This window comes from Rattus norvegicus, chromosome 9 (assembly GCF_021556685.1).
Source record: "Rattus norvegicus strain SHRSP/BbbUtx chromosome 9, alternate assembly SHRSP_T2T, whole genome shotgun sequence".
Lineage (NCBI taxonomy): Eukaryota > Metazoa > Chordata > Mammalia > Rodentia > Muridae > Rattus > Rattus norvegicus.
Window position 1 is genome coordinate 97,767,153 of NC_141542.1, and position 16,330 is coordinate 97,783,482.

The window sequence follows — 16,330 nt, forward strand, 5'->3', positions numbered from 1 at the left end:
GTCTGCTACACTTAGTCCCGTGAATTCCTGTTCAAACCTTATCCTCTGTTAAGTATATGATGCGTCTTTAATATAATCATTGTGACCTTAATATTAACACTTAAAAATAGCATTAATGTATGCCTAACTTTTGTTTTGCTTTAGAGTTGATTCGGGCTTTGTGCCCATCGACTGCTCAAAACAGGTTATAGGGCGCTAAATTCCCGTTATTATTATCTTACATTACTGATATGGCTAGAGTTATTACCTCAATTGCAATAATCGTTCACTTAGGTTTTACCATATACTTTACCAACCTGTTCTCCTGAGGAATATTCTGAAGGTATTACATCCATTAAAAATGGTTATTAAGGTTCATCACATTTTCATACATATACATGATGTATTTTGTTCACTGTCCCCCTCTGTTACCGTCTATTCTTCCCAAACATGTTGATGTATTTCTTCGTCCTGTGTAGTCCCCCTCTGTACATTCATGGTTTCTGTTTTGCTTTACTTTGCTTGGTTTTATAAAACACAGCAATAGAGTGGACGGAGGGTAATTTTACTAATATAAAGAGTTGTGATATTGTTATGTAAGTATAAATATACACACAGACACATAACCGTATGCGTAGATGGACTGCGCTTAACCGTTTTCTCAGACAGAATTCCATTTGATTAGCTACCTAGACCTCCAAATGAGTGTTCCTTTGCACACTGTACACTGTATAAGGAGAGAAGCGGAAGGCTACACTGTGAAGGAATGTATCTGTGCTACTTAGCTTTATCTGTTAACATCTTTTATCCCCATTTCTGTGTTTCTGAGACTGCCATCCAAGAAAAATATCTTTCAGTTAGCACAATTGAGGAAATTGTTGGATTTAAGTGATTTAAAGTGAAATTAAATCTTTCATTAATAAAAATCTTCAACAGTGACTTTGTGGAAAGCATTATAAAGTACCTATACATTTGGTTACCCATTTGCTTATTTTAAGGGCATTTGTTGAATATTTCTCTTATTCTAGAAGTTAAGGGTGCAAGAATTAACAGGAAGGTCCCTGTATTCTAAGATCTCTATCTAGAGAATTTAAAATAAGGCCTGAAATTGTATCTACATCGCAGTAAATAACACACTTGCATCCAGTTGTGTCACGCAAGGCCTCACTATTTTCACTTCACAAAAACACATGGTCACGGAACACATGATTTTCTAGACCCTGTTATAGTAAATACTGACTTAAAAAAATCATCTTTTAAAAATTGTATTCACTTACACCATCTGCTAAGAAAACAGAAACGCAAACGTGTGGGGTTGAATTAAGAATCAAACACACGGGCTGGAGGGATGGCTCAGAGGTTAAGAGCACTGACTGCTCTTCCAGAGGTCCTGAGTTCAAATCCCAGCAACCACATGGTGGCTCACAACATCTGTAAAGAGATCCGATGCCCTTTTCTGGTGTGTCTGAAGACAGCTACAGTGTACTTATATATAATAAATGGATAAATCTTTAAAAAAAAAAAGAATCAAGCACACGATTTAACGATGCAATGTATCCGATGCGATGTGCAGTATTTCTAGTATGTCCTTGGTAGCTGACCCAACTTATATATTGAGGAGAATAGTCACGTCAGAAAAGACCAGAATAGAAACTAGTGTGTAGCCATGATCTGGTATCCTAAAACAACTCTGAAATGAAGGTGTGGTTATCATTTTGTGAATACTGATATATATCAAAACTAAGTGTAGACATAGGGAATAAACAATAAATTTCCACTGAAAGGCTCAGGTGGAGACTTGCCTAATGATTCTTTCATAAAACATATTTTCTGAGTCAGCATGTTGTTAAATGAGAAAGAACTATGAGGAAATAGTTAAGAATCACACACACACACAAAAGATCAGAGTTATATTCACACACTCTACAATGCATGCGCGCGCACACACACACACACACACACACACACACACACACACACACATTTTAAAGTTTGGAAAAACTTAAAGGCATGCCAAGATTCCTGTAATTTCTTTGTGTGTGGGGAGAGGGGAAGTGCTTTTGTCTTCTTTTTCTTTATTCTTCTCTCAAACAGTACATCCCAACCCTCCTCTTCCTCCTCAGCTCTCTCCCCTAAATTCATTGCTCTGCTTTTTCCCTTCAGAAAAGAGCAGGACTCCCAGAGATATCAACCAATTGAGTAATAGATAAGACCATGCACAAACCTTCATATTGAGGCTGGACAGAGAAACCTGGTAGGATGAGGCAGGTCCCAGGAGCAGGTTAGAAAGTCTGAGACCGCCCACCTCTTAGGAATCCCATTAAAAGTGTATTGTGTAGGTAAAGTATAAAACCAGGTAAAGCACTTGATTAGTATGCATGAAACCATTAGGTTAAATTCCCAGCACCTCTTTTTGTCATTCTAGCACTAGGGAGACTGAAAAAGAAAGGCAGTAGTGTCAGGCCACCCTAGACTACATGGCAACAATACACAGTAAGACACTATCTTAGAATAACTATTTGAAAAGGAGGAATAATTGCAATCTGAAAGCTAGAACCATTTCTTTCTTTTTTTTTATCATGTCAAGCCAGGAGAGGAAAAGAGGAAGAGAGAGAGAGAGAGAGAGAGAGAGAGAGAGAGAGAGAGAGAGAGAGAGAGAGAGAGAGAGAGAGAGAGGGAGAGAGAGAGAGAGAGAGAGAGAGAGAGAGAGAGAGAGAGAGAGTCTCCTGTAGCTTTATTCAAGCCAGGAGAGGAAGAGAGGGAGAGAGAGAGAGAGAGAGAGAGAGAGAGAGAGAGAGAGAGAGAGAGAGCGGAAGAGAGAGTCGCTAGAACCATTTCTTGTTTGTTTTTTAAAATAACTCAAGCATAAAAACCAACCCATACCCCCTGGCCAATACTGATGACATCCTATCAAATGCCTCCAATCAGCCTGAAGACAATGGAGTTGAAACATTTCTTCTTCTACCTGTTTTTTATTGCATGTTGATGATAGCAGTTCAGATAGCTTCATTATGGCCTTCATGAAATTTAAAAGAAACAGGTCATTATTTTATACTCTTCCCAGCATCCTGGCTATTATTCTTTTAAAGAGATTATTTATTTTATGTATATAAATATTGACTTACACATATGCATGTGCATCCCATATATGTCTGGCTCCTGTGGAAGCCAGATGAAATCATTAGATTCCCCATAACAGGAGTTACAGACAATTGGGATCCACCGTGTGTGTGTGTTGAGAACTGCACCTGGTTCCTCTGTAAGAGCTTCAAGTGCTCTTAACCAATGAGCCGTCTCTCCAGCCCCACACTGATACTTTTGATAATTGTATAGTGTTCATAAAGCAGCTGCAGAGTCACAAGACTTAAGTTAATTACATCTTTAAATATTTAACATAAAACACTATGAAGTTGGGCTACATCTGTACTTTTCCAAAACACAGATTACTTTGCAGAAGACACATGGATGAATTCACAACTGTTTTCTTTGTGATGGTCTTTGAAGGGCTCGTGTTTTGTTAACTATGAAATAAACCAGTGAATACATGGGCGAGTTCAGAAATTCCAACCCCCACCCACCCAGAGTTTCAAGTTTTATTGGGGGTTTATGTTACTGTATATTCTTCATACTGTTGATGACATCTTTCTAAAATATATTTGGAAAAATAATTGAGCAGAATTGAGGGAAAGGTAGTGGATGTAAATGTTGGTTTTTAGGGTGAGTCACTGGAGTGATCCATGAGAGGTGATGGCTTCTTATTGTTTTTGGTGGCTCATGATGCATGAGAGCAAATGGCTTCTTGCTAAAGAGGAATGGGGTCACCTAGAATTAATCTTTGATGGATAGCGTTTAAGTCCAGCTACTTTACAATTGCCACGTTCCTCTTCTCCTTATAAGGATAAGATAGCACAGTGCACGGCCAGCATACTCTGCTGTTATTGCAAATCTGTTTCTCATCATTTCTGGTTTATCAGATGGGTCAGATTTATATAAAAACCGCCATAAGCCTGTCCGAATCAATGCTTTGTATTTGCTTTCGCATGCCTTTTGCAGCAACAATATTGACACTGTCTCTTTTCCACCTTCTACTCCTATACAGTTCTAATGCATGCTTTTTTAAAGGGGCAGCTAACCATTTATTAAGTTGAAAACTTCTTCAGGAAAGAGTGTGATCAGAGGGCAACGGTATGTTTTCCTGATTTTAGTCGTAAGATCATAACCAGTCATAACAATAACAATGTGGGTTCATTCCTCTGTTTTCTCATGTTTAATTCATGTATTAATCATGTCTTGCTCCAGTTTTACATACCTAGCGTGGCACTTTCTTGGCCTTTTTGTTTGTTAGTGTTTTTTTCGGTTTGTTGTATTTTTCCTATATAGTGTGATCTTTGATTTCTACGAAAGGACTACTTGTGAATAGTGCTTATGTGGTGAGCCACAAAGTCTCTGTCTCTGTGACCCCATCCTCTAGATGGTAGGCCAACAGGTAATCGTGTTCATGTGCTAAAAATTTTGATATATATATATATATATATATATATATATATATATATATACTGATATACTGTCATCTTTAGTTTATGATTCCCAGGTGCTATTAAATATTTTCTGTTTGTGTTTTGTTTAAACATCTAAAACTATTTCTTTAAAGAATCTTCTCTGTGACTGTGTGAAAACAGGCGGGCATCTTCTGCTTCAGAAACTAAGCGCAGACAAAGCTTTAGACCAAGTGCAGAGCTCAATTTTAAAGCCGCGAAGGCACTTCCTTCACGTTGCGGTCTGTCTCCTGAGCGTTTGATAACATATTACATACTACTTACTAAGCCATTAAAGCAAACATACTTTACATCCATCTTCTTTCTCTTATTTAATGTTGAACTGTTCCAAATGCTGCTTATTGCAAAGTAGTTGTTTTATTAGTTTTAAGTTTTACACATTTGGGAATCTTTCTTTCTTTCTTTCTTTCTTTCTTTCTTTCTTTCTTTCTTTCCTTCCTTCCTTCCTTCCTTCCTTTCTTTCTTTCTTTCTTTCTTTCTTTCTTTCTTTCTTTCTTTCTCCCTTTCTTTCTTTTCCATTTCTCTTTTTTCTTTATTTTTTATTGGATATTTTCTCCTTTTTTACTTTTTTATTTTAAATTTTATTTTCCTTGGATATTTTATGTATTTACATTTCAAAGGTTATCCCCCTATTCCCTTCCCATAATCCATTTCAAACATTTAATATAGAGATTTATTATTGTACAGTGTATTTATTTGTTTGCTTTTTGAGAAAATATATTTAGTCTCAGAAAGTACTTAATTTTAATTTCTAAGAAAGGTTGCAAGGGGAGTGAAAGGTAAAAAGATTCCTTGGTGAACAGAATTATTCCGTGTTCCCTACAACCATGTAAAAGTAATGTACATGTAATTGCTTACTGGATGTATAAGTTATGTATGTGTCATGTATATAAAGTTATATGTTAAGTAATACAACACATATGCATATTTATATAGTATACATGTGTATTTATATACTTAAGTTTACAATGCATATAGAAAATTCAGAGACACACTACTTCTCAGTGACACAACTAGAAAGGTCAGAACCAAATAATTTAAATTTTATTCCTTTACCATGTGGTCTTAGAGAGAGGAGGGGGATTAAAACTAGTATTTGGAAAGATGTTCATCTTATTTAAAAAAACTTGCAAATTTTACATGTAAAGAAAACCTAAACGGCATCCCGAGGGCTCCAGAACAATACATACTCACTGTCTTACATATAGTGTGTAACTTGTAGTACTAACATTTATTTAATATAATTAATGCATCAATATTGATACATTATAATCAGCTGAAGGCTGCATTTCATTCCATTTTCCTTAGCATTTATCTAGTGTCTCTACTGCTTCCTAGTTCCTTCTAAACTTACATAGCAGCTTTTGCTACAGGAGGTCTCCAGCTTTGTCTAGAAAGTAAGAGTAAGAGAGGTTCATTGATATTGAATGACTTTGACAGAGTATCAGAGTGCTGCTGTTTCAGTGTGTAGACGGTCTCTCAGGTGAAGTTTGGATGATGCTTTTCTTGCTATTAGAGACGTGGGCTTGGAGGACAGATATGGAAGGTGTGGGTACCATGGCCCGTTACTGCAGCTATTCCTACTAGCAAGTCACTTACCACTGTTGAATGCCTACTAAAGTTTGTTTGCCAGATGGCTCCCGTGTTTGGGTTTCTATAAGAAAATTTAACAGTTTCATAAACTTTGTAATTTATAAACCAAATTAAGTATTTATCTCTGGCTCTTAGTCTGTTATCTATCTGTTCATTTCTCACTGTGTCTTGACTTTGTGAAAGGGAGAAAGCTTTCTTGGGTTTTTGGTTTTGGCGTTTTAGTTTCTGTTTTGTTTTTGTTTTCTTTTGTTTGGTTTGGTTTGCAGAACAGTCTCATCCAGAACTATCTTCCCCTCCTTCTTGCCAAGTTCTCATTTTTAAGACCCTCAAGGAAGAGGCAGGTGTTTCAATATGAGAATTTAGGGAGAGCGGTTGCTAAGGTTCAGAATGGATTTCTCCAGAAGTTCACTTCCACCCCCTTTCTCCACTGCATGCTGTAGATGTTGCTGTGTGACTCACACAGAGAAGTAAACATTATCACTTCACCTCCTTGATTGGAAACTTCACTTGATTATACTCCATGAATTTATTATTCAAGAATACCATCTTGATTAAGTCACGTTCATAAACTTCCTGCCCCAGGAGCTAGAGAGATGGCTCAGTGGTTAAAAGCACTCACTGATTGGTCTTTCAGAGGACCTGGTTTCAATTCCCAACATCCACTTGGCAGTTCACAACTGTAACTCCAAAATCTGACACCCTAACACAGACACACATATGGGCAAAACACCAATGCACATTAAAATTAAAATCTCACCAAGCTGATTAGGGTCATAACAACTGGACAATTGTTTTATAATTATCTCTTAGTATGTAAGCATGTAATTGTAAGTATGTAATTATCATCATATGTATGTATTGTATAATATATTTGGAGTGAACATAATAGACTGGATTACTTAACTAAATAACTAAGCTAGAAGAATGTATTAGATGCACGGATTTTAAATTAAATTTAGCACTCTATCCCCAAAGTTGTTTCATCTGAGGGAGAGGTAGAAGGGATTTTGAAGCTGTATTTTAACAAACTAAGAAGACTTTATGACTAACGATAAATCAAAATTGATAAATAACTTACGGTAGTATTTTTTATATATTTCATATATGTGATAAGTATTCAGCTTACTGTGCCCCCAACAGTACATAATATCCTAACATCATAAGAGGAGAGATGTTATGTCTCCGGTAGTAGTACTGGGTTTTACTGTGAGAATTTAAATGTGCATCTAAGCATGCCTTCTGTGAATTGTAATTATGAAGGTGGTTATCCTCCCACATGAATCACACTCTATAACACAGTCATTCATCCCATCCTCACATTGTTCTCTTGCCTCTTAAGAGTAAGAAAAGCTTATGGATAGCAGATGTAATATAAGAATATTCTATATACTAGATTGCGTATGTTTGTAAGTGTATTTACGGTGCAATCTGACTTCGAATTGGCAGCCTTTCAACCACAGAGCATTGGATGATCTCCAACTACCCAGCTTTCTTTTATGGTGTGGGAAATGTGTTTCTAAGAAGCTCCATGCACTGCACCATGGCAATGGATACTGCGTATTTTAGGACATCATTTTTGCAAGGAAGAAATGGATTAAGTTATTAAAGCACTCCAGTGTCATCAGATGTAGAAAACTAGATAAGAATCTGTTTGAAATATCATCCTAAAGCCATAATGCCAAGCTTGGGGACTTCATTCAGTCTATTTCAACCTTTCAATCATGGGAGATATTTATTTCAGTAATACAGTGTAGCATTCCCTGTTTGAAACCATGATGGTTGTACCTCATTGCTATCTTTCTGTGACAAATTTGGTTCCAAAGAATGTTATCAATTGACATAGAACTACACATGCTATGTGCAATGTGCAGCCAACTAGCAATATATATGTGTATATATATGTGTATATATGTGTATATATGTGTGTATATGTGTGTGTGTGTGTATGTTCGACCTATAGTCCCTATTGACCCTTTGCTTTTAATGGAATTGCTTCCTTAAACTGTTGAACCATCTTCTCTACGAATTTTATTCATTTCTTTGTTTGCTTGTTTTTTCTCTTTTGTATAGGGTAGTGATTCCACCTCAGATGTTTGCTGATGTATCAAATACTAGGGTAAAAAAAATAACCCAGGAGAAATCATCAGAGCATGTATCCAAACATAGCATGTACACCCAGAGTCACCTCAGGGGGGTGGAATTACTCAACAAACACGTGCTTGATTCTGTTTAGAAACAAATGCAAATGTTTGAAACATATTTCAAGAATGAAAATAGTCCTTAGCAACTTTCTAACAGGTCGCTGAAAAAAATTAGTTATCATATTTGAATTTAGATATATTGGGAACAGTAACACAATGGAACCAACCTAAAAACTGGAATTTGGAAAATTGTTTAGAAAAATAAAAGTTACTTTGTTTCCACATTGTGGTCTTTAGAAAAACATTTATTTTTTATTTAATATGTGTGTGACTGTGTGTGTGTGTGTGTGTGTGTGTGTGTGTATGCATGCATGCACATGTGCATGTGAGAGAGAGAGCGAAAAGAAAGAGAGAGAGAGAGAGAGAGAGAGAGAGAGAGAGAAGGAGGAGGAGGAGGAAGAGGAGAAGGAGGAGGAGGAGGAAGAGGAGAAGGAGGAGGAGGAGGAAGGGGAGGAGGAGGAGGAGAAAGATGTCACAAACAATGATTGTGGAGGTCAATGGTCAGAGGACCACTCATGGGAGTTGGCTCTCTCCTGTCCTGTGCATTCCAGGGTTGAATGCAAGTCACTGGTCTTGTAAACAAGCATCTTCGTTTACTGTGCCATGCAAATTGGTTTTGTTGAGGGCTTCAAAACTATTTCCGGAAGTATTTATATCAAAAGTGTTACTAAACCATGTCCTGATGACTACAAATTTAAATAGAATATTTATAACATCTGTGGTTTTGTTTTTTGTTTTGTTAAAGAGTATTGTATTTTATTAATCCACGTTAAACATTGTTCTAGAAAATAAGTGTTTTTGAAAGAGTTTCTAGCGCGGTGCAAACAATACGGTTTCATCCCATCTTTTTCTTCTGTATCCGTTCTGTTTCTTTTGCTAGGTGGCTTGCATGCCCTGGTTTCATGGAGACCATACAATGCTTGAGATGATTGAGAAAAAGCGTTGCTTGTGCAAAGAAATAAAGGCTAGACAGAAAACGGAAAAGGGCCTTTGCAAACAGGATAGCATGCCAATCCTACCCAGCTGGAAGAAGAACGCGGGAGCAAAGAAATACAGTCCTCCACCGTATTCCAAACAGCAAACGGTATTCTGGGATACCGCCATATGATCCTGTACTGGCTTGAGTTTCCCATTGCTTAATTCAAGAGAGGTCGACTTGGTCTCGTGATAGTTAATCGTTCCATATATTCTTTGTTGATGTGGGATACCACAGGAAGCCGTGAGTACTGTGGCATACCCCAGAGAAAATGTGTTTGTCCTTGCAGTTAAGGCACACTTACTTATCCTGGGTTATTTTGAATCCAGAATATATTAAATTGTAAATATTTTGCTAGTTTATGAGTGACACCTGAAATAAAAATCATTATACATATTTAAGTTGCAGAAATATCAGAAAAGTTTACTAGACGATATAATTTGGTATGAACTCGTTTGTTATCTATTTTATATGTAACCCCTGGACGCCTTTTCTTGTTAATTTTTACATTTAAAATGTATTTGTCCTCCTACCTACATTTGGCTTCTCTAGAAGAGCTCACAGATATAAGTCCTATTTAAACACATAATATGTGATCTGGTGCTAGCAATACGGAAGTTGAATATCTGTCTGTAAAGGCTATCTGCTGCTTTCTAGGTTTGTAAAGGATTGATTGGAAATGAATGAAGCATGACACCAGTCTGAGTGCCCATGTTGCATGGTCATTCTTTACCAGGACTTCATAAGGATTTCATTCATATCCTTGCGTCTGCACTTAGTATTACCAAGTCAGACTACAGAGAAAGGTAGTAGGATGCATGGGGACATTGCAGCAGCAAACTTCATTTCAGAAATAAGGTTTAGGGACATTTGTCTTTGCAGCATTGATCTGATTGGAGGAGACCAGGGTTCACTGTGACATTGGAAGTAACAAAGATTCAAAACCGAAAGAGCACAGCTGTTGTCAAGAAAGGGGAAGCTGAGGCATTATAGACATAATACTTTTAAGTAATATTTTACAGGCATGGTTTTCCACAAGAAACAAAGAAACAAACATTCAATTTGCCAATTTGCATATTTTTGTATACTCCATGCTCACCTTATTCAAAATTTAAGTCCATTTGTGGAAAAGTATTTCTTGCCAATCTTTTAAAATTAATTATTACATTTTTGGATCAAAATCATCTGTGCATAACTATTGTACCCATTCTTATTGATTATGATGCCATGACCAAAGAATTCTGACCACTTCATTGTTTTATTTTGTTTTAAGGAAGAAATAGGGAATGCAGGGGATAAAGGATAGGGTGGACTCCACTTTATGTGGTGGTAAATTTAAGTTAAATTTAATTTGAGAAAAATGGTATATATCTTTTAAAAAGTAACTTGTTAGTTGAAAATAAATATTGCCACGGATAAATAAAAATGAAACTATCACATATATTTTGTATATTTAAATTACTATTTATGCTTCCTGAAATGGACAGTATGCGGTTCTTCAGTAACAATCAATTTAGTATTATATTTCTGAGAGGAAAAAGGGTGTTTGAAGTTATTATCATAGCGGTTTTTCTTGTAAAGGTATTGACAGCAATAGCCCCGTGCTGCTCAATAAAACCAAATATGACAGAAGATAAGGAATTTTTGTAATCTATATTGATAAAAAAAATCTAGTAATTCTCTATCACTAATAGTACCTTGAAGAGAGTTTGAAATGTTATAACATAATTTTTTAATGTTTTATAATTAATGTATATTTTGATGTCCAATTATAATGCTGAAAGAATAAGGGAGACAGTAAGTGGGAGCATGTGTTATGTGTGAGTGTGTGTGTGTGTGTGTGTGTGTGTGTGTGTGAACAATCAGTGGGAGAACTGTATATATAAAATGCTTACAGGAGTTGTAAGTTCGGCTTGTACAAGTAAGATGGCGACAAAGGCAAAATAACAAATATAGCCATCCACAAATGTTTTAAACAGTTCAAATGGATACTGTCACTAGGTTTCACCAGCTATGTAAGATTTATAATTCAAGCCCAACAGCCAATACAGCACAGATCTAAGAGTGATGGAAGCATTTTCAGCTAAAAGCATAATTGAAATCGAATATGTTTATGGCCCAAGTTGCTATCTTGACTTGAGCTGTTATGACCTCATAGATTAAAGCCAACCAAAAACAAGGCAGCATCCGTCAGGATTTCTATGATCTTAGTGCACATGTACTCTGGCTATTACGGTAAATATGACCCTTCTCTTGACATTTAAGTGTAGGCAATATATTTCTAAGTGTGTCTTTCAAATGCTGATCTTACACATATCACCATGAATTAGAACTGTTAATGTTCACTTGTTCAGAAGGAAACAGGGACTAAAATGATTTGTGTTGGACTCAGCCATTCACGTGTGTCCTGTCAAGCTCATACCATGGCCACATGTCACACTCTTTCAAATGTGTTTTTATTTCTTTTAAAGGAGCTAGCTTCTTTTTGACAATTTGAACTTAGGCGGCCATTTTCCATTTATTTCTCCGAATCTCTCTCTCTACATGAGAAAGAGTTGGAATATCTGGGAAAATGGCTTCACTTGGATTTGACTCAAGATCTGTTACTCTGTGTCTATACAATATTTAATTGTCCATTGTGACAATTAGCTACTCTATCGTCAGCTTCTTCTTTGTATAGAGTTTCTCTTTGTTCTGGGAAAAGAGTCATTAGTACATAGGGAAAAAAATCATGCTGGCTCTGGTGGCAATAAATACGGGCACTTCACCAGATGACTCTGGCCAGAAGATAACCAGCAGCCAGTGCATGATGACATGATAATGCTCATATTTCTAGCAGTGCCAAAGAACAAATCATATAAAGGCATGGTTATCAGGCCAAGAGAGCTCATACTTATGACAAATAGTCTTTTTGCAGCAAATGTTGTGGAAACAGATTTTTATTGGCTGTCAGTAAGACGCTTTTATGTGTGAAATACTTCCGAAGGGAGAAGACACAAATTTCTGTAGAAATGATGGAAGGAAAAAGTAAAATACTGTGTTTTCCCCATCACAGAAGCCAGCGCTATGTGAGAAATCACACTTTACAGAGACACTGCCAATATCTCCCTCTGTAAGTTATGGAAGCAAAAGTTTGAGGTAAAAAGTGGTTTTTGCAAGTAGGGATGGGTTTTCAGCCATGTAATAATTCAGAAAGGAAAACAAATATCAAGACGTAAAAACATGTATTAATTTATAAAGCATATATCTTTGAACACAAAACAATTGTTTGAACATAAGATCACTTTTCAAAAATAGTGACAGTTTTCAACTGCTGACAAGCAAAGACCTTGTTAGAATGCTTCTAGAAAATCGAGATATTGACATAGGTGTAGTCTTGTCTACACCCAGAGTTTGGTTTGAGTCTTTTGAAGAAACTAAGTAGAAAGTCAACACACCTGAACAGCCCCAGCTAGTTACTGGTCTAATAAAGTCATCAGAATAATACACCTACAGATACAATCTTTATATTAATTACATGTTAAACTCAGATTCATAATGCAGGGCTTGGAAATTAATCATGCTTCCACCTGACATTAAAACAGATATTCCTACAATTTATGGAGTAAGAAATTTGAGGTGAGCTACAAGTCTCACCTGGAAATGGGCTGTAGATAGGACAGACTATCCTCTCCTCCTACACTGTATCCTAAATTCTAGTGGAAGTAAGAGATAATTGACTGTTACGTTGTATAGGAATACTTACAACACCTTGCAGATTTGAAATAATAAGTAGCAAATTGCAGAATGTGGATAATTTGAGAGCAATCCATTTTTTCATAAATTCATTGTATCATTTAATTATACAGTTTCAGGAACACTTAGAGTTTAATGTTAAAATAGATATGATTTTGCAATTAAGAAACTCAAGTATGTGATCTTTAATATTTGCAAAATGGAAAAACCAGTCATTTCCAATAGCATACACAATTCCACTGGTTTGGCAGTTTTTTTAAGTGCTTATATGCAGTGTTCTTATTGTTTTTTGGTCAAGTGTACAGTCAAAATAAAAGATGAAAATATACTAAATTGATGTCTGAGTAAAGCATACGTGTATGTGTAAGCTTATATGTGTACATTACAATATGTACTGCTACCTGTATAAATCAGAAAAGGATAGTACTGTTTTATCATGTTAAATGTAAACGTTGTGGTTTGGGGTTTGGCTGGCTTAAAGCCCTCTCATATTTGGGTCAATGTTATCAGCACAAAATGTGTATAATCTGGAAAAAAAGTCTTGCTACATTTTATTTCACTATTGTGAAGCTTCAGATTTAAGGAGAAATGTTTTAAAAGTTTTGAATTTATCGCAAATCAAATTCTATGGATAATCCTTCAAAATGCTCATTTGTTCCCAAATATAACTGGGTTTGCCCACCCTAAAAGCATCTATATTTAAACATGTACACACTCAGCTACAGAATACATACTGTATATAATATATATGACAATGTTTAGTATGCACTTCTTTTGTTTGGACTTTCCATTCATAGTGTAGCAATTGGTGTCAAGTGCACTGTGATCATGAAAAGCATCAAAGCACAGTGCAGTCACAGTTTTGTCACCTTGCACTAAAAGCGTGTTTACGTATTTAGCAATTGTATGTTCACTTTCTTGACTTTTCAGATGTTTGAAACAAATAGCTATGAAAAAATGATATAAACGAATCTGTTTTTTTAGTGGATAACGACACTACATTTTTAAAAGACAGGGTTTTTTAAAGAAAACCATTAAACATCCATTCCAACACTAACGTGTTTACCGTACCTAAAGATCTGAATGTCATATTGCATTTTCATAACCCATTAGCAATGTCAGGTATGTGCCTGAATATTTGTGCAGATAAGCATTAGATAACGGATTTCTCTATTCATGTATTCTTAGGCATTTCTATATACATAACAATATAAACACTGATGTTTTAATGTCTCTTAATTTTTGTACTTGATTTTTTTAGGTAATATGTAATTATATATGTACTTTGATACTACTGAGGTAACCAGATGTTGTTTGAGAACAAATTGATTTCTCTCTAGTGCATTGACAATATTTTATGATACTTTGTGCTTATTTATTTGTGCTCCCGTGTAATTATAATAAAAGCAATAGTTTAAATTAAACGTCTGTCATTTCTCATAATTATTCATGAAGGAGCAAGATTCAAAGGTCAATAGAGTTGAATATAGGTTAAGTATATTCTATACATGCATTAGAGTTTCAGTGTCATTTAATAACTTATAAAATAAACATTCATGTTCAAAAGACATAAAGAAAAACACACCTTCTTTCAAGTTTTTTATTTGTTTGTGAGATCATATGAGACGTTGAAGCCTACTACTGGTAAGTATTAGAGGCCTTAACTCTTTAGCCATGTGACACCTGCTGTCCTTTATAATGATTCAGAATCTGTCTCAAGACGATAGAGGCACTTTGACATTTCATTTTATTCCATCTCCACCTAAAACCAGTCCAATTTAATTCTAGAACACTAAAGAATAAAATCAACAACCCCCAAGCCATGCTTTAAGATATTTATCAGGATGGTATTGAATCATGTTTTCTACTGATCATCTTTCTAGAAATAACCTGACGGAAATAATGAGTCAGTACTTACTGTGTGAGCACGTCAATACGTTCCTTTTTCAGTGTCTGGAACATGATTTGGAGATCACCTTTAATGGTCTGTAATGCCTTCATACAAACCACTTACATAGTAATCATACAATTAATGTAAATTTCCATGTTCATTTTTTTAAGATTTATTCATTTTATATGTGTAGACACATTTTTGTCTGCACGTATATACGTATGTATGTGAAACACTTGTTTGCCTGGTGCCTTGGAGTAAAAAGAATACCCTAGATGTCCTGGAATTGGAGTCACAGGTGGCTGTGAGTAGCAATGTGGGTCCTTTGTAAGAAGAACAAGCACTCTTACTGTTTTGAGTTTTGAATCTAATTTATTGCCACTGTTTAACTTTGCTCCTCTAGGTATTAAAAGGTTCGGCTTTGTACTCTGCCTCTTGGTGTAATAAGAAATCACCATTTACACCATTAAGCCCCCACCCATCCTCCAAGCCTGCATTCCTTCCAATCTATAATAAGTTCTCAGTGATCCCTTTCATCATCTTAAGTACCTTTAAATCACTATTCCTTGCCTGTTAACTCAGACCTGAATAAAATTGTGTTAAGAGCCACAGGTGAGTGATTAGTAAACAATTCCCATTCTCTTATGGTGACTTGTAATTTAGGCCTATTTACTAACATGCAGGTATATGCCCAGACATAGTCATGTGACCAAAAGGGATATTAGAATGAAAAAACTTAGAGAAAATGGTGTAGCAGCAAATTATGTGGTTTAGAGAAATGATTTTCAAACTTTGCTGTACAGAAAATCAAGACACTTGTATTAGGGTTTCTATTATTATACGGTGTCTATTTTTTATTACCAAATCAACTTGAAGAAGAGAGGGTCAGGTCACAGAAGAAGGGCATCGGGTTGCAGTCCGTCACTGAGAAAAGTCAGAGCAGGAACTCAAGGCAGAAACACAGAAGCTGGAACTGAAGCAGAGGCCATGGAGGAGTGCTACTTACTGGCTTGTTCCTTTGGCTAGCTCAACCTGTGATGTTCTTCGGCCCAAGGCTACCTGACCCCAGGTGACGCCAGTTAGAATGGACTGAGCTACATAAACTCAATCCCTGAGAAAATGCCCACACGTTTGTCTACAGCACAATCTTTTAACTTAAACTAATTTATTTATATCAACTACTGTCCACCTCTCCCCTTATTAAGGCATCTCCTAAGTCATAGTTTCCTCTTCTCAGATATCTCTAGGTTATTTCACGTTGACAAAACAAGACAGTAGACCCTGACACCTTCACACACACACACACACACACACACACACACACACACACACACACACACCCTACACTATCTAATAATAACTTTTTCATTTCTCCTTCATCTCCACAATTTCATATTAA

The 16,330-nt window shown here is 36.0% G+C and overlaps 1 protein-coding gene across 6 annotated transcripts in view; it reads left to right on the forward strand.

The window, feature by feature from the left end:
* Window positions 1–14,464, forward strand: part of Nyap2 (neuronal tyrosine-phosphorylated phosphoinositide-3-kinase adaptor 2) — a 251,367-nt gene extending 236,903 nt beyond the window's left edge. For 5 of the 6 annotated variants that reach the window (XM_087564398.1, XM_087564396.1, XM_087564393.1 and 2 more), the window contains one exon: window positions 9,210–14,464. In XM_087564398.1, the coding sequence (XP_087420524.1) occupies window positions 9,210–9,437 (228 nt within the window). In that variant the 3' untranslated portion in view covers window positions 9,438–14,464. The remainder of the gene's footprint in view (window positions 1–9,209) is intronic. The other variant, NM_001427707.1, reaches the window with a different exon arrangement.
* Window positions 14,465–16,330: the final 1,866 nt, after the last annotated feature.